General features: G+C 39.8%; 1 protein-coding gene across 1 annotated transcript; it reads right to left on the bottom strand.

Moving 5' to 3' along the window:
* Positions 1 to 5619: 5619 nt before the first annotated feature.
* chst6.S (carbohydrate (N-acetylglucosamine 6-O) sulfotransferase 6 S homeolog) lies at positions 5620 to 22301 on the bottom strand. Its single transcript, XM_041561187.1, has 2 exons — positions 21984 to 22301; positions 5620 to 7284 (listed from the first exon to the last, which is right to left on the bottom strand). The coding sequence occupies exon 2, from the start codon at positions 7263 to 7265 to the stop codon at positions 6087 to 6089; it is 1179 nt and encodes a 392-aa protein (XP_041417121.1). The 5' UTR covers positions 7266 to 7284; positions 21984 to 22301; the 3' UTR covers positions 5620 to 6086.
* Positions 22302 to 23065: the final 764 nt, after the last annotated feature.

Consider the following 23065-nt stretch of genomic DNA (forward strand, 5'->3'; position numbering starts at 1 on the left):
TGTAAAAATTACTCTTTTCCTAAGACATGGGAACTAGTGATGGGCGAATAAATTCACCTGGCACGAATTTCCGCGTTTCGCCGCCGGCGAATAAATTCGCAAATCTCCCACGAAAGTTATGAGATTCTGTTTGCTTGTTTTCCAGCACTGAGTACCAAACGAGAACTCACCTTGACAGTACTCATGATCTATAGGTGAGTGAGTTTGGGTAAAGTCTTTATATGACATCAGCTGAGTTCCAAGCAGGCCCGGACTGGCAATCTGTGGGTTCTGGCAAATGCCAGAGGGGCTGCTCTACAGCTCCATAGAAAGTTACCATATAGTGGGCTGGTAGCGGTCTGTTTGGGCTGGTAGGAGGCTGTTTGGGCCTCTATGTACTTGAAATGACAGGGCTTATATTGACTCCCAGTCCAGGCCTGGTTCCAAGGGCACGTGTGTGGCTTTCCTACTGCCTAATATCTTATTCTTGTACATAGCCTCACTATAAACAGTTCATTTACATCTGTTAGAAAGAACACAAATTACTTTTGTTGCCCACAACAACTATATTAGTAAAACTGATTTTATTTCGATGCAGAATAGTCAGCTGCAAAATGCAACATATGCTTCAAACCTGAAAACTGAACAAAGCATGTCTTTGAATGTTGTCTTGCAAATGCAACTACATTAAACTGTACATGTGTAATATTGATTGATATTCCATCCACTTAAGGGTGTTGGGGAAAAAGCTGGAATGACATTCATGACATCACATGACTGTCTCATGATTTCACTTTAGTGAGAAAATTTGGCAGAGATAGGAGGTGAGATTTTGATACAAATGTCTTGGAATGCAGGGCATGATGCTTGGGTCACAGAGCTCTAATTCACACTTGTGCTATATAAACGACACACCCCATTACTGCGAAGCCACATAGCAACAGTTGCTAGTATTGCTTCCCAAGAGGTTCAGCAGTAGCTGAGAACATTCTGTTACCCGAGCCAGGGCAGCCCAGTGGTCTTTACTGACTGTATTTCTTTTTCAAGTGAAATGGGAACCTAAAAATGAAAGGTAAATGTAATAACACTGGACTTTATGAAAAGAAATGCACTTTTCTTTTTCAATAACTGTTGGTACATTATCTCACACATTCCCTGGCTTCCCTAACAGAGCAGACGGATTAGTCCAAACCCCTTCCCCTCTGCAGACGTGATCAGCATGACTTCTTTTCCATTAATTCTTCATGGTAATAACTGTTTTGTGCTTTTTTTTGTGTGTATAAAGGAAAACTATACCCCCAAAATGAATACATAAGCAACAGATAGTGTGTATCAAATCAAGTGCCATATTAATGAATCTTACCAAACTTTGTTTGTGTGCACCGTGAATCTTACGATCCCAGGGGGAGGCTCTTATTTATTAAAATGGCAATTTTCTATTTAGCATTACCCAATGGCACATACTGCTAAAAAAAAGTATATTATTATGAAATCGTTTATTTACATGAAGCAGGTTTTTACATATGAGCTTTATAGAGACCTAAATTGTTTGTGGGGTATAGTTTTCCTTTAAGAAGCATGCTGCCATTTTTAAAATTTTCACTTTCAGCAACATAAATGAGTTACTACTACAGTCTGACTTTTGAACTGGATGTATCAGCACTGATCATTTTTACTCAGTGATGGAGTGTTGCATTTAGATAAAGTAGGCATCTGGCCATGAGCAGAACTTCCCCCTTTCCTATTATTTTATACAAGAGAAGCGGCCAGCTATTTATCCTGGCTGACACAATTTGTATACCTCCCAACATTTTGGAAACAGAAAGAGGCACAAAAAGATTTGTCATGCCAAATTTTTTTGACCACACCCATTATTGTGGCCACCCCTAATTACCATGTTCATTTTACAAAATTTGCAAGGTTATGAAAGTTTGAACACATTTCTGTGGTTTTTATGTGTTATTAGAGTTTTGCTAATGAAAGTGAATTGCCCTTTGCATATCTTGAATTGTCACAATTGTTTCTTTGCTTATCTTAAATTGTTGCAAAATGTGCTTATTCTGGGTTCTCTGCCAAAAGCCAATAACGTTAGAAACGTTGTATCTTTTTCTGGCTGTTCAGTGCAGGAGATCAAAGAGAAAGTCGGGACATTTCAGTAACAATCCGGAAATGCGGGTTGAGCTGTCAAAATTGGGACTGTCCTGCAAAAAACAGGACAGATGGGAGGTATGCTTTTGCAGCTTCCACGAGCTAATCTATATGGAGTTTTAACCTTAGTACAGTAATTTGCAGGTAAAGAGCAGATTTACTAAAGGGTGATGTGGCAAATGCTGGCGACAATTCGCCAATATTACGCCCACAGTCACATCACTGACTTACTAACAGGCGCCGGCGCCAATTCACTAGTGAAAGAGATAGGCACTAGAGCTCATTCACACTCTATCGTCAAGTGACAATTCTCTCTGGCGAATGGACGTTAATCTGCAAATTCACTAAAATGCGGATTTTACTGAATGTTACCTCTTTCGGCAGACTTCGCTTTGAATTGCTCACATTGGCGAAGTAACATTAGCAAAAAGTCGCCAGTGTTCAGCGCCCACGACGAAACTCTGCATTTTAGTGAATTAGCGATGTCTGAGCGATTTTTCACCTGGCGAAGTGTGGTGATGGGTGCAAATCAATCGCTTTTGACTTTTTGCCGGTTAGTGAATCTGCCCCTTATTATCTATAAACAATGTTCAACCTAAGGTGTGTACTTATGCTCACGCAAACAGATTTTGAAGCCAGCACACACAACAAATTGTGGTGTGCACAAACAAGGGCAAACAATCTCTGCTTTGTCTGGAGAACCAATACAATTGGCTGCAGCTCTGTAAGAATTCCTTGCAATCCCTGGCTCAACAACAATGGCTCCTCAGGGCTGAGTTTCTGGTTCTGGCACTGTCCAAACCACTTACTCAAATAAGTATTCACATCACCACCAGATGGGAGATCTACAATAAAAACAAATTGACACACATCAAGTGCTATTTGAAACGAATATTGCTATAATGCACAGACAAAATGTAAAATAGATAATTCATAAAATGATCAAATAGAGCTGGTTTTCTTGCCGTATCATTAACATGATTTGCACTTTACTAGAACAACAGGAGCAACTACGCCTCAAGATCAATAAATACTCAAATTAAGTAACATGTTATTAAACTCTTATTAAAAAGCTACACAATTAAATATATTAACTCTATAAAACTATAAATAGCTTGGTTATCAGTTCTAGGGTTTCATTAGAGCCCTATGGGCTCTATTGGTCTGCAATGTAAAAAGCCCGATTTGTTCCCTTTGATATGTTTAAATTATCATGTCTTTGTGATAAATGATTCTCTACTATTTATAAACACTGGACTATACACAGATTACAAGCATGTTTCTATATATAGAATTGTTGCAGATGATTTGATCTTTTCTTTTTTTTTCCCCTCAAAAACAATTTCTGTAAGATACTATTTGTACACTCAGTCTGAATGTCAAAAGTTTTTTTATTATAAAATTTGAATTTTTAGTGGAAAAAAAAACTTGAATCTTTCGCAATTTATTATACCCTGCGGATGGAAAAAGTCTGAATCCGAAAATCCAGCATCTCAGACCTGCCAAGGTTGTATATAGGTCAATGGGAAAGGTCCCTCTCCTATTTGGAAGTTTCTGTGGTCTGCGCAGGAATTAGCCTGAAAAAATAAGGGCAATTCGGGAAAAAACGCTGAAGAAATCGTATGATTTGGACTTTTGCTCGTTTTTTTCTTGTTTGTCCACAATCCAATTAAATCGTGCTTTTTATAAATAAATAAGGTCACATTGTGGATTCTAGTTTGGTTGGACTTTTTTTTATAAAAATATCGGATTTGATAAATATGCCCCAAAAAGTCTGAACCCTAACCCTAAAAATTAGCCTGTTACGTAGGTCCCATGCCTGGCATTGCATATCATCGACCTTTTCATACCAAAGCTGCTTGCTGTTTAAGAAGACATTAAAGCTTTCCTTACATTCACATATTAAACATGCCACAAGGTATGTATCTTTGTATCTAGGACTATACTTGCTTTACCACTACCCTGTGGTAATCCTTTTCCTGGAATCAATCCTCCCACAAAGCTGTATGGCTGAAATGGTATATAATGATATACAGTAACAGTTTAATCCTGGATGAAACCATTATTTGTTTTACACAGGATTGAGAGCCCTTAAACTGTCTTAAAGGAACAGTAACACCAAAAAAATTAAAGTGTTTTAAAATAATAAAAATATTGTGTACTGTTGCACTGCACTGGTAAAATGGATCTGTTTGCTTCAGAAACACTACTATAGTTCATATAAACAAGCTGCTGAGTAGCAATGGCGGAAATTGAAAAAAGGCTATATGGCCAGGCTTAAAAGTCGACATTCATGACTTCATTGATGCAAAACTGCACTAATGTGTTAGCTGAGCAGTGGGATGATACAGTTTTGGGTCGGCCAGTGACCATATACAGTACACAGGGTCCTCAACACCTTTAGAAAGGCACACAAATAAAATGTGCATTAAAAAAAAGGAAAACAGTTGGAGTTCATTTTGGTAAGCTTAAATAAACATGAGCTGATAGGATCATCAATTAGTTTGCTTTTTCTGATTTGATTAACTTTGATGGCATTGCCTCTTTGGTTTATCAGTCACATTGATTAATCTGGGGGTTATCATAACCAGGAAAGGAAATTGCCGTATAATCGCCCATATGTAATAATAACAGGTACAAAGCTTGTCCAGATGCAGTAATCCTTAGAATTCTATAAGATATTTTGCCTTTAAACAGGTGACCAGTAAATGCTACCTGCTGGTTGGTTGCTATAGGCGATTGGGTCTTTTATGACCTTTTAGTACCTAAATAACATACTTTCTGCTTAGGATGCAAAAGTCTTCAGTTTCAGAGGTTGCATAAACTGGTATGTGGTAATTGGTTGGTTGGTACACCCTTTTTTTCATTTGTCCTGACACAGTAATTAAGAAATCAACCGAGAAACAATGGTCATTGAAAGCTCAAAAGACAGTGCCGGTTAATTAAACATCCGCCTCGGATAGTTATTTAACACAGAAAATATCAGGTAGACAAATTGAATAATTATGACCAGAGTGATCCATTCTATCAATAAATCTAATCCCAAATGCTGCTCCCGAGAGAAATGCTGCTTCCAAATAAAGGTACTGTCAGTTTATATCAAATAAACTAAAAATAATGCATTATCCAATAAGAAAACAATAATCACCATATTAAAGGATGGAGCTTTTCAGGTCTGAAATGAGTAGCAGACTGAAAAGGCACAGAGTAATCAGATGGACAGTAGTATAAAGCTGGCCAGAGATGCAAAGATCCGATCGTACGAATCCTCCAAAGATCGGACTTCCCCATCTCCCGACCTGCCATCAGATCAAATAAAGTAGTAAAAGAACAGATCAGCCAATGTTCTGCCCATGACAGCAATCGTACGAAAGTTATGTCCGACAAAGCTGGTGACAGTTTCCCACTGAAAATCATACGATCAGCAATACATGCAGAGATATTATCGGCAGCCGACAGAAATCTTTTAACCTGTCCTATCAAACGACCGATCTCTGTGGGACAAAAATGTCGGGACTCTCCACACACGGTCCGAAAATCGTACGAATCCTCAATTCATACAATCGTATCTTTGCGTCTATGGCCAGTTCAAGATTTCATTTATCTTTTGTGTACTACACTTGCTTCAAACAGTACAATGCAAATAAATATTTGTAATATGTCTTCCCTTTCAGAGATGGCAATTCACTATAATATTTGCTTGTGTTGCTTGGTGGGTAAAAGTGTCACTTCCATCCAGCAGAAAGTAGTGCAAACCATTTGGTGCCAGGGAATGTTTTCTTGTTGCTGCATCCTACAGCACGGCAAACAGCAGATTCCAGCACTGCTTTTTATGGTTAAGTAAAATGCTAGCCTGATCATTTTGCACTCAATAAAAACGTCTAAGGTTGTCCTTGTAAATGCTGCAAATAACTGTAATAAATAAATGTATATATATATATATAAAAATAAATTTTCTCTCATTTCTTCTCCTTATCAGGCAACCAGCTAAACTGGTAGTGTCTCCTTGGCAGTACAAAATCCATAGACATGTCATTCTGCTCCTTCTCATTATCTATAAATTGATACCCAAGCAGATTCATTGCACCTTTACATACAGTCTGGATTTTCTGGATTTTTTGAAAGGACAGATCTTTCCTCCAGGCCTGCGAGACATTTGCTGCATCCCGTGATGTGGTCAGAAATGCTTCTTTTTTGCTTCCAGGGCTGGCTCCGTGAGTGATATTATAGATCCAACTTTTAAGTTTGGCAGTCAATTTTAAGTTGACAAAATCATACATTTGGTTTATTTCTCTTAAAGGGTCTCTCACAACATCCTCATATCGCACCAACATGTAGCGACCTTTAAGGAAACTAGGAGCTTTATCCATGGCGGTTTCATACATCTGGATGTGACTTCGGCAGATTTCTCGCATAACATCATACTTGACGTCATCTACTTTTGTGCCGTTGGTGTTAAGAACAATGCCATTGTCCCGAGTCAAGGCTTTCACGGTTCGCTCCCGGGATTTGGCAACTGCTCTTGGATCACGAACCAAGTGAATGATTTTAAGATTCAAAGAAGGGTCAGTGAGAAGCGGGTAGAGAACTTTCAGATCAAAGAACCGCACTTCTTTTAAAACAATATGACTATAGGTGTTACAAGACTCTTCAATCTTACTGAAGGGGTTGTGCCCACAAACTATTTTACACATCGTTTCATTTGTGATATCCTCACGATCAAAGTGACTGCAAGCAGGATAGGAGCACAGGGCTCTGCTAACAGGCCACTGAAATAGTTCTGATATGTTATTCTTTTCTGGAATGTACGCATCAAATACAGACATGTCACACAAGAAGACAGATCGAATAAGATCCCGCACTGCCATGTGCAAGACTTTGGCGCTGTTTTGAAACATAGACATCCATACATGCCACGCTGGTTCCATCAAATAAAATACATCTGGATGCTGGCTGAAGATTTGCCCAATGAAAGATGATCCTGACCTCCAAGATGAAACGATGAGCAGATGGACTTTGTCTGTTTTTGTTTCAGTGTCTGGCAGGACTGTGTGCCTTGAGTAGATTAAAAGCAGGAATATTGTTTGAAAAATAAAGAATCCTGCAATCACGACATTTACAGCCCGGAATCTGACCATGACTTCCAGCTTTCTGTTTCTAAAATGAAGAAGACAACACAATGTTAATATTAGCACGTGCGCAGCTGAAAATTGTTGGTATAAAAAAATGCGTTATCTGGAAAAAAGCAGCATTGAACAACTGTATTGGGGACACCACTTTATTGTGAGTGGGAGGCAGTATAAAATAATGCCACAATCCTAGAATGCATTTTTAAAATATAAATAGTGTTAATATATCAAAAGAAATGTTTTACCCATAATTCTTTCATTAGCCACTATGGTGAAAATTGCACATACTTTTGCAAAGCAGTCTGGCTTTGGCATGAAACCCTAAAAATGGCTAAAAATGCCATAATTTACATACTGAACGTATTAAACCAGCCTAAAAATCAGCAGGAAAGAATATGGGGAGCTACTGGGGCATCTTTGGAGACACAGATCCCTGCGTAAGGGCTGTGGACAGGTACAAAAGCCCAAAACATAATGTACAGCATTTGTAGTCTACTTCTTTATTTAGGATTTAGTTCTCCATTAAAGGAGAATTCAACCGTAAGGTTAAAAAACCCTACCCCCCTACCCTACATAGACCCCCCTCCCATCTCCCCCCAGCCTAAGTGTTACACCAGGCAAAGGCCCCTAATGTTTTACTTACACTTAGGCTGGGGGGGGGGAGGGAGGGGGGTCTATGTAGGGTAGAGGGTAGGGTTTTTTAACTTTAGGGGTTAGTTCTCCTTTAAGCAATATGCAGTAAAAAATGTTCTGTATGCAAACCCACACACATACTGCAGTTATGCAAAGTATTAACCATGTCCACAAACTCGTAGCAAAGAACAACAAGTAACATTTAAAGGTCTCTTACTTAAACCAAATATCTAGTTAATTGCTGTGGGTTAATAGACCTGGCTCACATTTTATTACTCATAAATATTAATGATGCAGGTAGGAACAATTACAAAACATACTCGGGCCAATTAAAGGATTTACACACGTAAATATACACACAATATAGATAAAAGTAAGAAAATGTGTTGAAAATATGAATACTTTTCTATTATATACTAGCACAAACCAGGCTATCAATGCATTATTGCAGTTGCAAAAGAGTTTATTTTATGAATAAATAAACAGAGATACATGCCTTACATATTTCATTCCTTATAGTGGTAATAGACATTACAATTACGATCTTTTCAAGGATTGTTTGTGTTCAATACATATGGGCAGATTTATTAAGGTTCAAATGGTAAATCAGAATTTTCACATATTTTTTTTTGTTTTGGTCAAAACTCCCAGATTTGAATTTTAAATCACCAAATCGAATTTGAATGTGAGATTTATCACTTCTCAACCCAAGAAACAGTTTTAATTCAAATATGTGCCACCTGCCTAGTTCATTTACAAGTCAATGCCAGAGGTCCGTTGAACCATTTGAAGATGTTACAGTAATTGCTTTCCTAATATTCGATTTGAATTTTCAGGTATTTGAGCAAATATTAGACATTTGTTTTTTTTCATAAATATCCTCCCATTCCAGATGTGACTACATTCGAATTTATTAGAGCTAAAAAAAAGTTATATAACTTCGAAATTCGACCTTTGATAAATCTGCCCCTTAATGTTAGAGCATATTGTCAGATATACAGGTAGAAACAACCTGTATCTGACAATTCAGCACTAACAATGGCTGATGTTTGGGTGCCTTCAAATGCCACGAGCCCACTGATATCCAAGTCTTCTGCCAGCTTTGTCCAGCCCTTTTAGGTGACACAGCTACACAAAACAACTTTGGACACCTGCAGGCATATAAAAGGGTAAAGAATCGTCTCTGAACTTCTGAAGAATCCCAGACTTGGTGTTTTTAGGTTGCGTTTTCAAAAAAGCTCCGTTGAGCGTAAATACGCATAAACTGCACTACCAATGAAATTAATGGAAAATGCACTATGGCAATTCTCACAGGGCACTTGCAAGTCGAAATTCGCCAGGGGACGTTGGTATTGGCGTTTTTTAGCAGAAACGCCAATACGTCAAGAAACTACCAAATCAGTAGACTCTATGGGATCTGCTTGTTTGAAACCACACTATAAGCAGTGTATTTTGAATATGGTGTCCAAATTCTCGCGAGATAAATGACGCATATACGTTTTTACAGCGTATTAGGCCAGTGACGTAATTATGTTGCGTATTGAAGATAATTCCTGATCCATTTTGCATGTAAATAGCTTTCTACTTTCTATTTCTAGCCAGCAGAATTATAGGGAATGAGAACAATGAGAAGTGCATGTTGGGAAAAGAAACCTACGTGATGAAAAACGCATAAAAACCGTATGTTGACGTTGCGTGTGGTTTCAGTGGCGTATTTACGCTCGACCATGCATTTTTTTAAAACGCAACGTAAAAACGCCATGTGTGACCTTGCCCTTAGTGTATTTGATGCATTACCCATTCAAAAGGCAGGATTGGCTGCTTTGTGTGCTGGAGTTCTCTCTAAAAGGATCGCAGATTCGCAGCATGTGTCATAATTCCACTAATTGCTGTGGCAGCCATGTGGTTCCAACTGTCAGTTGTTCAGTCCTACATACTGTACAAGCATATGACTGTAAAAATTGGTTACACAATGAATGCAGCTGGAGCTCTGAGTAAAGTCATCTGAGCAGTTTGAATCATGTGATGTTTTCTTAATATATTTATGTGTGCCGACCTTGCTAAATTTTATGCAGAGATACAGTGCTCCTTGAAATATACTGCTTGCTGGAAGCAGAGCCGTTTCATAGAGGGTGAAATTATATAGGGTGGATATAACAGATAGTATAACCTAAGTAATATAATTTAATAATTATTTGTCAAGAGAATTTAAGCAAGGGTGGTTCTATAAAAGAAAGCACTATAACAATTGAACACTCTCATATATTTTGCCATGCAGACAATGAAAGTAACAAGTAGTTGTCTCCTTTAATGGATTTTAGTTAGGATTTTTTGCTGTATTTTTGTTGTGTTGAGTGCAAACATTGCAGTGTCATACCTCCAAACATTTTGAAATAAAAAGAGGGACAAAAAACTTGCTGTGAGTAGCGCAGGGAAATTTTTTTGACCATGCCCTTTGTTGTGGCCACACCCCCTAATTACCATGTTCATTTAACAAAATTTGGCAGGTTATGAAATTTTGAACATATTTCTGTGTTTTTTTAAATTTTTTTTGTTTGCTCTAGTTTTGCTTTTTTGCTTTAGTTTTGCTAATGAAGGTGAATCGCCCTTTAAGCTGTGAGTCTAACTTCTGCCAAGGGACCTGTTACCTTATATTGTTACAATTACTTATTTGCTTACCTCGAAATTGTTACAAAAGTATCTTATCTGAAGCTGTGGCTGTTCTGGGCTCTCTGCCAAAAGCCAATTAAGTTAGAAACTTTGTTTCTTTTTCTGGCTGTTCAGTGCAGAGAAAAATGGGACTTTCCAGTACAAACGAGGGACTTCGGGTTGAGCTGTCAAAAGCGGGAGTGTCCCACTGAAAACGGGACAGTTGGGAGGTATGCAGTGTGTTGTTTGTTTTTCTTACTTACACTATTGTCACTGTCCTGTCAGCACACACAGACCACCGTGCAGATCAGAGCTGACTGGCCTTAGTCCATATTAGTGACTATGAGCCAGAAATATTTGTCATATGCTGATTCACAGGGTTTTAACAAGTACTTGTGGCTAAAACCAATAAATAATAACTAGTGGCAGTCATTTAGGTAAACAAAAATGGCCTGCAGACTCTGCAGCAGGGGTAGGCAACCCGTGGCTCCCAAGCCTCATGCGGCTCTTCATCCTGCTTTCTGCGGCTCGGTCGTCTATACAGCCCTTGTATCTGCTGGCGGCTTCTTGAGTGTCCGACCACCATAAGCTAATGGTCAGTTTACCGTGGTCGCACACTCAGGAATCAGCCAGCAGGTGGGAGGGCTGCATAGACTTCCCAGGAGTGACAGGCAAGACCGAGCCACAGTTGATTGATCCTTACCATGGTCACATAGTCAAGAGAAGGAAGATCAGCATGGAGCATCAGAAACAGAAGTCACATTTAGGGTCTGCCCACACAAGCAGATTCGAAGAGATTAGTCGCCCCAGCAACAAATCTCCTCTTCTTTGGGGCGACTATCTCCCAGAACTGCCTTCCCCCTGCCCTCCGCCGGCTAAAATGAAAATCGCCTGTGGCAATGCACATGCAGCGGTTCGTTTTCCAAAGTGAGTGTGAATTGCCACAGGCGATTTTCCCATTTTAGCCGGCGAAGGGCGGGGGAAGGCAGTTCGGTGAGATTGACGTCCCGAAGAAGAGATTTGTTGCTGGGGCGAATCTGCTTGTGTGGCCAGACCATTAACAGATGAAAACATTAGCATTTAATAGGGCTATTTAGTGTTTGATTTATTTCAAAGTAAGCCTACGCATACACACTGCACTTCTGTTTGTTGTAGTCTGATGATGTAACAGTTAAAATTAAAAAAAAAAAAAAAAGGTAAAATCTTTTAAAAGTTTATAAGCTGTGTTGTGTTTTGTGGCTCCAGACTATTTTTCTTTAGTGGAAGAGGGGGCAAAATGGCTGTTTTGATAGTAAAGGTTGCTGACCCCTGCTCTGGAGTATATATACTGGTGTTGCCCTAGGCAGCGACATTATTGACATATGCTCTAGGTACCTGTCCCCTTGTGCCTCTATAGAAAATATGGCCCTGTTGAGACTCTATGGATTGGTAACCTGATGTTATAGATCAGAAATATCTGCAGATGTTATAGCAGGTAAGCAAGTACACTGTGATAAAAGCAGGACTTTGGCTTTTGAGACTGGTATAACTCATTATACTGCAGGTCCACAATATCTATACTGTAGATGCCATCACAGAAGTAACCCAGCACACTGCAATAAATAAAGCAAGACTTTGGCTTCAGATAAAACAATTTAGGACTATGATATAGTGATTAGATTGCAATTACATTGGCCCCGTTTACCTCCCATTCTATTCAATTGGACATACATTTAAGCTACTATTTTTCAAAAGCACAGCACTATGTATTATAACGAAACGGGCAGCTGTCCTGCGACCCACAGAGCTTCACTTTCACATTTCCAATGACAACCACCTGTGCAGTTTATCCCAAGGGTGCTTCAAAGGGAGTCCAACAAAGGATGTATTAGACCTAACTGTCAATCAATAACTGACTCCAACTACTGCACGAAGAGAGAAAAGTAGTGATTAACTTCATTATTTAAGGAACAGTACAGAATTGTTAATTGATTACACTTTTTTCAGTGAGATGAAGGTTTAATTAATTTTTAATTTTCTCTGCTAAATGATATGTTACGTATAGAGAAAACATTTCCATGCAGGTTTTCAAGCATTCTGCCCGTAGGTTGGAACTTGAAGGCGCTTAAACCAGAAAAGTCTGACATCTGCTACTCTAGATAATCACATATTTTTTCTCTCAATACTCTATGCTATATACACAGGTATACACTTTATTTATAGGGAGTTTTATTTTTCTGCATATTTAGTAATTGTGGGAAATGGGACTGCAAGACTGGCTGCTCTGATAAGCAGGGGCCCTGTGCCAATGAGGAGATTTGAGGCCTGAGGAGGCAGCACTCCACTGGTTACCAGGGGCTGCAAAAATGCTGCTCCTGGTAACTTTAAGAGCCAAGTTTACAAACTGGAAATTCGTTTCTTCTAGAGCGGGGAGACCAATTAAACTTCTCTGAACTAGTGTCCTGGTCCCCAGGACCCCCCTCGGTGCCAAAAGAGAGAGGGGTGGCAGCAGCAAGCTGCCTCAAACAGCAAAGGGGCCAGGATTACCCCTGCTTATAATTGTAACTGAATTTGCATCCGGAGACTTTAAAGTAGAATTCAACCTTAAGAAAAAAAACCCCGTACCCCCCATCCCACGTAGCCCTCCCTCCCTCCTCCCCCAGCCTAACTGCCACCCCAGGAAATGTTTAGCAGTTGTATCTAAACCAGGCATGTCCAAAGTCCGGCCCGCGGGCCAATTATGGCCGGTTCCAAATTTACACTGACCTGCAGCCTTTATAAGCAACACTTCCTCTCCTTTCCCTTTTTAGCAACTGATTCACACCTAGCACCCTTTTCTGAGAAGCCACCAGCCCACAGAAATTCACGCTCATATCCACTTCCAATATATTCAGCGAGACCAGATCCAAGCGCAGAGTTCAGTACATGGGCTGGGGATTCCTGTCTGTAATGGCGCTTACTGGTGAACTGAGATCTTGGCGCAGTGACAGTGCCACATACCACAGACTCAGCAATAATTCCCATACTCAGGGACTCGGGCACTCACAGAACAAGGGCCATTTGTAGATCTAGTAGAAGGGCAGCTGGAGCAAGACCTGTAGGCAAGAGTAGGTGGAGCGCAAGTCAGTTTGCAACCTGTCACCAACTGCAGCCGCTACTAACTTTTCCCAATAAGGTTGGTGCGCCTTGGTGTGCTTTGCGATTCTCAGTCAGTGCTGCTGCTAACTTGCATGGCCGGACTCACTACTTGTCCTGGTGCTAACACGGAGGCTGCTGTGGGAGTAGAGAAGGGGGTTATGCCGGAGACAAACATCAGCTTTTGACATGAGTGAGAGTACGGAGTGAGTAGAGAGGGAGTGGCAGCTGGTTGCATTCCACTTTAGCAAGGCAGCAGCGTTTCTCATTGTCCTTCCACTGGCTGCTCTCTGCCATTCCTTCCCATTGGCCACTAACATTTTTTCATGCTGCCTGTCTGGGTGCGACTTGCAAGTCACAGGTGCAACCATTACTGCTGGGGGTGAACATTATACATCCCCTAACCCCAAACCTATACTTTTTTTTAATAAGAAAAGGGACCCAGATCTGCTGGTGATTCATCAGATATACACAGTAATGTTCTGGCTTTATTCAAATGATCTAAATATAAATTATCATGTATTTTAATCTATTAGGTTTTTATGCGTTCAAATGTCTGTAGTGGTAATATCAATTCTATGGTGTAATGTGAATGTAATGTAATCTCCTGATGTATTTCTAGTCTGATTTACAACAAGAGGAGTGCATCATTTACATAGTACAGTGCTGAATTTTTTTTTTACTTGTCATTGCTCTGACACATTCCCAAAGTGTCACACTGATAGGGATTAAAAAGATGACCCCAGTAGCACAGGGCAAACATTCTAACTATGACTCCACTTTGCTGTCAATGCAGCAAATTTGCTATTCTCTGAGTATGTTAATGCCCATTTATCCCTTAGGTATTAACATGGATAAATTTTCCATTACCAAGTTAATATTACTGGCCTGCTATGGTACACGATTTCTTGTTTAAATGAGGCACGGAGAATAGGTCCAAACAGACCCCACTTCTCCACTCCCTAAACGCTGTGTATGCGTCCACCTCCAGGAGTGAATGATCCTGGATTGACCCTGATTGCAAGCTAACTACCTCGGAAGGGATAGCGGCAAACATTTCCACCTCACCAAATATGGCCCTTGTTGCAAAAAGTTTGGCCACCCCTGATCTAAACTATAGTACAATGTCCTTTACTGAGTTAGAATACGCCCTCTAGACCTCATACACAGATCACTCTATAGGGAGCAAATGTAGGTAAATTTGTTCAGCAAATAACCTCATATGTGTGTAAAAGTAATAATTTGCTGGACTGTACAAAGTGAAAAAGTAATTTGGCCCATGCTTATAAAATGCATCTGGCCCTTTAAAAGCTTTTTGGGAAACCAGGAAAATCTTTATGTATGACATTTTATAATGTCATAATTTCCATCAGACAGATATCAGTTACGTTTCCCTGTAGCACTAGAGGGTTGGATAAAACCCCAAACTCCTTAAGTGTTACTTAGACTCTCTGATGCAGGCATATCCATTTTTTAAATGACAAAGGGCCGTCTCACAAAAGAGTGCCAGGTCACATTCCAAAGACTGAAATTACATTTTAGCTGGGAGGGGAGGCATGGATAGATGAATTGAAGTATTATAGTGAAATCAGTTGTATTCAATCTCCTTTTCAAAGGTGTAACACAAGAAACTGTGTTTATAATACACAGCTATGATGTCTAATGCGCAGACAAAAGAAGGTGAATTGTTTACACAGCACAGAATAGATGAGATTTTACAAGAGTCAGGTGATTAGGAAAAACAAAAGGTTGAGATTTCAAGGATACATCAAAATTAAAGTATGTGAGTAGCATCAAATATCATAAGGTGATCCTAGGAACAGTAAAAACAAACAAATGCAAGAAATTCTGCAGAGGGATATACAGTTGACCTACAAAGCTTCAAAGAGACAGAGAGCCGACATCTTTTGATAGTGGTTTGCAGTGGCGTAACTAGATATTACTGGGCCCCACAGCAAATTATTTTTCAGGCCCCCAAAATGTTTAGAGGTTGACTCGTTTCTCCAATATTTATTGAAAATGTATATGAATTAGGGCCTCGTGGGGCCCCTATACCTCCTGGGCCCCCCTACAGCCGCAGGGTCTGCTTCCTCTATAGTTACGCCGCTGGTGGTTTGTGCCTGGTCATGCCCCCATCTGTGCACTGAAAAGGTTCAAATTAATTTGGATACAAATGATGGACAGCGAAAGTCTGTGGGGTAAAAAATCAAAGGGATACTGTCATGGGAAAAAAATTTTTTTTCAAAATGAATCAGTTAATAGTGCTGCTCCAGCAGAATTCTGCAATGAAATCCATTTCTCAAAAATATTCAATTTTGAAATCTGACATGGGGCTAGACATATTGTCAATTTCCCAGCTGCCCCAAGTCATGTGACTTGTGCTCTGATAAACTTCAATCACTCTTTACTGCTGTACTGCAAGTTGGAGTGATATCACACCCTCCCTTTCCCCCCCCCCCAACAGCCTAACAAAAGAACAATGGGAAGGTAAACAGATAACAGCTCCCTAACACAAGATAACAGCTGCCTGGTAGATCTAAGAACAGCACTCAATAGTAAAAACCAATGTCCCACTGAGACACATTCAGTTACATTGAAAAGGAAAAACAGCAGCCTGACAGAAAGCATTTCTCTCCTAAAGTGCAGGCACAAGTCACATGACCAGGGGCAGCTGGGAAATTGACAAAATGTCTAGCCCCATGTCAGATTTCAAAATTGAATATAAAAAAATCTGTTTGCTCTTTTGAGAAATGGATTTCAGTGCAGAATTCTGCTGGAGCAGCACTATTAACTGATTCATTTTGAAATTTTTTTTTTTCCCATAACAGTATCCCTTTAAGCAATTAAACTGTGTAACAGATTAATACACCCCAGGAAATGTTATTCTATAATAGTAACTCACTCTACCATATAAAATTTTATTTCTAAAAAAGCCAAGTCGACCAGGCAATATAGGCAACCTGGCGGACCACCTCACCCCCCTGTGCACACTTACACAAACATATGCACGTATGCTACCAGCGGTAGCAAGGAATCCCAGACTAGGGTCTAGTCATATGTATGGGACCAATGTATATATGTGAACAGACGTGTGTGTGAATTACATATTAGGCCTAACGTTTTAACACAAAATAATGGTATTCAGCAATGACAGCTGTAAAAATTAATTTAGTTCCTGACTACTTCAAAGCAGTGTAACCTCTAGTCATGTAGTAGACTAATCCAATGCCAAATAAGTTATTTCCCTCTAGAATGCTTTTTAAAAACATTTGTGATGGGTGTTTTGGTATTTATTACTCTTAACAAGAAAAGGTAAAGAGAGGGTCTTTAGCATTTCAGTGGGAACTGTACAGCTGTTTATTGGTAAAAACAACATCAAAACAAATGATCTGGTTTGACTAAAACAACAAGATTGTGTAACTTGTTATTAGCCAATCAGAACACATCCTTATTTTGGTCACTGAGATTGTAAGTGAATAACTTAGTTCTTAGGGCAGAGACACAGGCGAATGCAGAGACAAACACTCTGTCGGGATGGCACTCGGAGAGCTTCATTATCCGAAGGCGTCCAAAGTTTCCTTGTGAGGCAACTTCAGATGACTTTGGAAAATTAAGCATTCAGAGTGCCATCCAGCCAGCGATCTAGCCGGCAGGAAGGCTTTTCAGGGAGATTAGTTGCCCACAGAAGAGGCGATTTTCCCCGAATCTTAGCGTGTGCCCTTATCCTTAGACAGATAAGGGGCATGAAATCTTAGAGGGGAAGGTCAGAGAAGAGTCTTTTGAAGGCTTTTCCCTAAACAGTATATCCTATGGGCACCTTTTGAAAGACCCTTTTATCATTTGCTGTATCTGGGCTGGATAATCTTAATTAAATCGTTTAATCTCTGGGAACCTCTGTGTTGTATACATTTTTCTGATTGTGGTAAACTGCTGAATCAATATTTCACACCTCTATACAGATATATACATCTCTATAATATCAACAACATAGGGGTAGGCAGAAGGCTTTTTAAGAGGTACCTGCCCAGTGCCCCCAAATCATTGCACCCTAGGCATTGTACTTCATTCTGAGCTTCAGAAAGCCAGCACTTCACAATGGAACTACTTTAAAATAAGCTATTGTTTCTCAATGTAACTGGAGTAGTCATATCCGGACTTGGGTGTTTTTATACTGAGTGTTGTTCTATATCACTACCTACCACTAGGTTTAGCAATGCAGGTGTCAAGGAGCTGTTATCCTGTTACCTAGCCCCACATCAAATTTCAAAAAAAATTTCCAACATCTGTTTGCTCTTTAGAAAAACAGATTTCAAATGCTTAAACTGATGTATTTTGTAAAAATAAATACGGTTTCCCATGACAGAAATCCGTTTAAGAGGCAATATACTCCCTTTTCAACATTAGTGTAATGTAAAGGTTTTAATAGGGCATCGTTTTCACCTATTGTCTATTTAAGGGGTTTTTTTAATTTCACAAAACCCCACAGAAACTGTGTAGATAATCCTACATTAAAACTTTTTTTTGGCACTTTGCACACTATTGTCTGCAAATACTGTGCAACACACTATACTTTTTGGAGCATCTGGAGCCTAACTTTCGAATTTTGGAGATTTCAAGCAAGCAGATCATTTGTGTCTAGAATTCGGAGAACGCTTGTTTTTGGATATTTGTTTTTCTCTAATGTTACAATCATAGCACAATTCTTAGGATTTAGATGAATCCTAAATCAAATCCTGGATCCCTATTAATTCAGGCAATATCTGCCAATATAAGAGCAGCTTCATGGTTGGACTTGTCCACCAGCAAAAAAACCCCACGTACAACATGTTAATATGTTATTTGGAGACAAATATTCTTAAGTATTTATGTTAGAATGCTTTTCGTGACACGTGTTCCTTCCCTCAAGCAAGCGTACATATGAACATTACGCAGAAAGGTCACATTTTGTTTTCTTAACATCATACCTAATATGAGAAAATAAAGGGAGCTTTACTTGATTTTCAATGTCTGCTGTTTATTATAATAACACTTTTACATTCTTGTATGGGTGGTTGCAGTTAAGCTCTTCCTTCTATACTATAGCACCTTCACTATTGTAATACTATATAATATTTCTATTTTTAATTTACTTATATTTTCATGCATTGATCTTTGTAAGTGAAGCAATCAATGTCTTGTTCTCCATTTACATAGCAGATAAGGCAAAGTTTAGTGGAATTTAATGGGGTTGCTCACCTTCAAACAACTAGTTGTTTTCAAGTAGATCACCAGAAATAACACATTTTTCCAATACTTTCCGTTTTCTATATGTTACCGTTTTTTAAGTGTAAAGTGTAATTTTTTTACCTTCTAACGTAGCTCTGGAAGGGGGGGGGGTCGTCGATCCTCTAAACTGTTCTAAATTGATACATTTAGTTGATACATATTTTTTATCTTTGTTGTGCAGTTGGAGTAACTAAACCATCATCAATCATGCATTATTCCCTGCATAAATACACAAAGGACATTTATTTGCACACAAATTTAGAAGCAACTTTGTTCTTCAGACCTCACTTTCATCACCCAGACTTTATTACATCATCTCAGGACCTAGTTAGGGCTCTTACAAATGAGCATTTTCTTATGTGTTCCTCTGTGGTGGCTTCTTTATGTATTCCAACGCATGAGTTTATAGACCCCAATATTTTGTATAGTGGTTGAACTTACTACATAGCACAGCTGTTAAACAAATAGAACAAAAATTGCTGTTACGTTTCAATAAAATGTATGAACCCTTACTTGTGAGGGGGCTGATACAGAACATTCTGACAAATACAGCTTCTGGGTTGTGTGTGCTCGTGTAATAGCATTCCACCCTCTACCTGGAACCACCAAAATATTGTGTATCTAATGAAAACACAGCATTCCTAAATGCCACACTGAGGGTCCAATACAAACATGGGAGAGAAACACACAGATGGAATCCTCATGCACTGCTCTAAGGACATATATAGTGCAAGTGCTCTATGCAGGGTAATCAGTTTATAAAGATTCTCATTTATCAAGCTCATGATATACAGTATGTAGTAGAATTAAGTCAAAGGCAAATGGACATTTAGAGTTTTTCCTGAAAAAATTTCACCACTCATCCGAGTGGCTTCTTCAGTTCAACTGAACAGGAATTCCCTGGCATTTAAAGGAGAACTAAACCTCCCCAATAATAATAACCACTACCCTACAAAGTCCCTTCTCCCTGCTCCACCCCCCCCCCCCCCGCATAGGTGATTACCCCTGAAAGTGCCCCTAATTCATTACTCACGCATAGGTGCAGAGTAAGAGCAGTGGAGCTCATGGACACAATCTTCTGGCTCTGTAAGTGAACACCATATTGGCACATGTGAAATTGGAGCAGTCTTCAGGTTCGTAGCAACTGTGCATGAACCAAAAGTGCCGGAGATTTCCAAAAGGAAGGAAGAGGACCCAAAGCATACTGAAGAGCTGGAAGATGGCACCCATGAGCTCTGCACCTTACTCTGCACCACTTCTGTTGAACTGAAGAATCCACTCGGATGAGTGGTGAAACGTTTTCAAGTAACATAGTAAGTAAGGTTGAAAAAAGACACGTCCATCGAGTTCAACCTTTTTTTTTTTTTTTTTTTTTTAGTAAAACTCTTTTTTCTTTTTTAGTAAAACTCTAAATGTCCATTTGCCTTTGACTTAATTCCACTACAGTAGATACTATAATGAATCTAGCCTTTGCCCCACTCTTTACCAACGCTCTGAATCCTTTCTGGTTTTCTCATGCACTATGTGGTTTAGTAAAGGTTATCATCATCATCATCATTTATTTATATAGCGCTGTCAAGGTACGCAGTGCTTTAAAGAGTTTCAAACATCTTTAAAAAGTGGCCAGAATAAATCTGCATGCAAACATACTGGTGTGTCTCAGGAACCTGCAAAAACTCCTCCACTGTATAATTGATGAATTCATTTTTCACCAGAAATAAAGATTTTTCTTCAATCACTTTCCAGGTTTTCCTTTAAACTGTTCCTCCCCCCCCCCCCTAAATTGAAGTTTAATTTTGTGGTTTCAGTTCGAAAGCTCAGTGATCCAGGTAAGACGTTTGAAATGTCACAATTTGCTACATTTAGTTGATACATTTCCCAAAAATAGACAATACTGATTGTGTCATATCCCTTAGGGCAAAGACGCACGTGGAGATTGGGGAGATTTAGTCGCCTGGTGACAAATCACCTCTTCTTCGGGCGACTGATCTCCCCGAACTGCCTTCCCGCTGGCTAGAATCTAAATTGCCATCAGAATGGCACTTGGAGCGCTTCGTTTTTCGAAGTCGCCTTAAGATTCCTCGTGAGGCAACTTCAGGCGACTTCGGAAAACGAAGCGATCCGAGTGCCATCCCACCGGCGATTTAGACTCTAGCCGGCGGGAGGGCAGTTCGGGGAGATTAGTCTCTGCCCTTACTGAAACAGTTACTGAGGCAGTGATCCCCAACCCAGCTGATTCAGAAAGACAAAAGAAGGTGACAAATAAAACTTTTTATAAAATATAAAATGTAATCAACTGAACTTAAAAAAGGGTTGCAAGGTGAACAACCCCTTTGAAAGGATATTGTGAAAACCATGCTATGTGATATTGAGACAAATAATGGTGAACTTTGAAACCTTTCATTAATAACCATTATGTGCGTTTGATCACAAAAAGTAACAGAACAGAGTTAACATTGATGTCAGTGCTTTCATAGTACATAGATAAAAGGAGAAAAACTGGTCATTAGTGATGAGTGAAAATGATGCCCATAGACTCTTAAGGGGTTTAAAAAATGTGTTGCACGTCAAACAAATGTTCTCGCCCATAGACTTCAATAAATTTTGGAAAATTTTCTCCATTTTGCAAATTTTCGGCAAAGCATTTGGGTCAGATTTGGCCATCATTACTGGCCATCAACAATGTTAAAACCTTTCCATCAACAATTAAAAAAAAAAATCAAATGGTGATTCTAATAAAAAGTAAACTAAACAAGTCAGTTCCACTGATTTTCCACCAACTGTCTGGTTCTGTCATAAGCAAAAGGTGGCAACACTAGCTGGACTACTAGCTGGGCATCCAGGCTTGTCTAACACTCGTCCAGCTCTTGTTAAACTACAACTATCAGCATCTCTCTAGCAGACAAGCTGTAGCTGAGCAACATTCAGACATTTCAGCTGGAGCTGAGCCTTTTAAATGAACTGCTGTAGCAATGTAACCTACAGAGATGCACTAAGGCTTGTACTTTCCCCTGTCCATTCCTAGCATTTAAGGTGCATAAAATCCTCCCTGTTCCCTGCACTCACCTCAGCCTCCTCCTCTTGCTGCTGCTGCTGTCAGCGGCTCTTCACTGCTCCTCCTGTGCTCGGGACAATGAGCAGCATTCACATGTGCCCGTGGTTCTCAGGGGGAGGGATAGGACTGAATGCAGTGAACGCCCCACAGAAAGGGTCTCCTGGAAAAGGAGGGGGATTATACTAATGCTCCCACTCCAGGGACAGAGCAGAGGTTGGGGCCAGTATCGGACTGAGACACCAGGGGCCCACCAAAAGACCTTAGATCAGGGGCTCTCTCTCTATTATTATAATTCCTTACCACACGCAACCTCTATTCTATTGTCTCTTTTCTTTACGTACTATAATCTATTATTCAATCTATTTAGTCTCTTACTTCTCATAGAAATAGGTCATGAAATAAGCCAAATGTTTAGCAGCATGAGGGCCCACTGCCACCTGGGCCCACCGGGAGTTTTCCTGGTATACCTGTGGGCCAGTCCGACACTGGTTGGGGCTAAACACTGACCGATAAGGATTAACTAGTTATAAACGGAAATGATTAAAAAAATGCAGTGGAATGTACTAAGATATCTGCCAGTTCTCAGGTGCTGGTATGAGAGTTTTAGCCCCCCCTCCTTCAAATGGACCTTTCTCATTCCGAGTTCAGTATAGTTCTCTCACTGAGGGAATAAAGATTTACTTGAGGTACAACTCAACCGCCTGAGGTAAATCACAGGAACAACTTGCTACAAAGCTGAAATAGCGACACACATCATACAGTGGAACAGAGCTGCCCCTGTCCAATTGCAGCAGGACTGTCCAACAAACATACAACTGACGCTGGGGGTCCATAAAATCCTCCTCATACTCACCTCAGCCTCCTCCTCTCTGCTCCGTGTGCCCAGTATAATGGAATGCATTCAGATGTGAGCGACTGGGAGGAGTTAAATAGCAAATTCTTCCAAGATCAGTTGGACAGAAATAGCTCACTCTGCTCCTCTGGATTTGCCCATCTGTTGCAATGTACGATTTATTTAAATTATTTCCCTGTAGTGGGAGTGTTAATGCCCTCACCCCTGTTTTCCATTTTCCCTGTGTACATACAAGGAAAT

Source organism: Xenopus laevis, chromosome 4S (genome assembly GCF_017654675.1).
Source record: "Xenopus laevis strain J_2021 chromosome 4S, Xenopus_laevis_v10.1, whole genome shotgun sequence".
In the NCBI taxonomy this organism is placed as follows: domain Eukaryota; kingdom Metazoa; phylum Chordata; class Amphibia; order Anura; family Pipidae; genus Xenopus; species Xenopus laevis.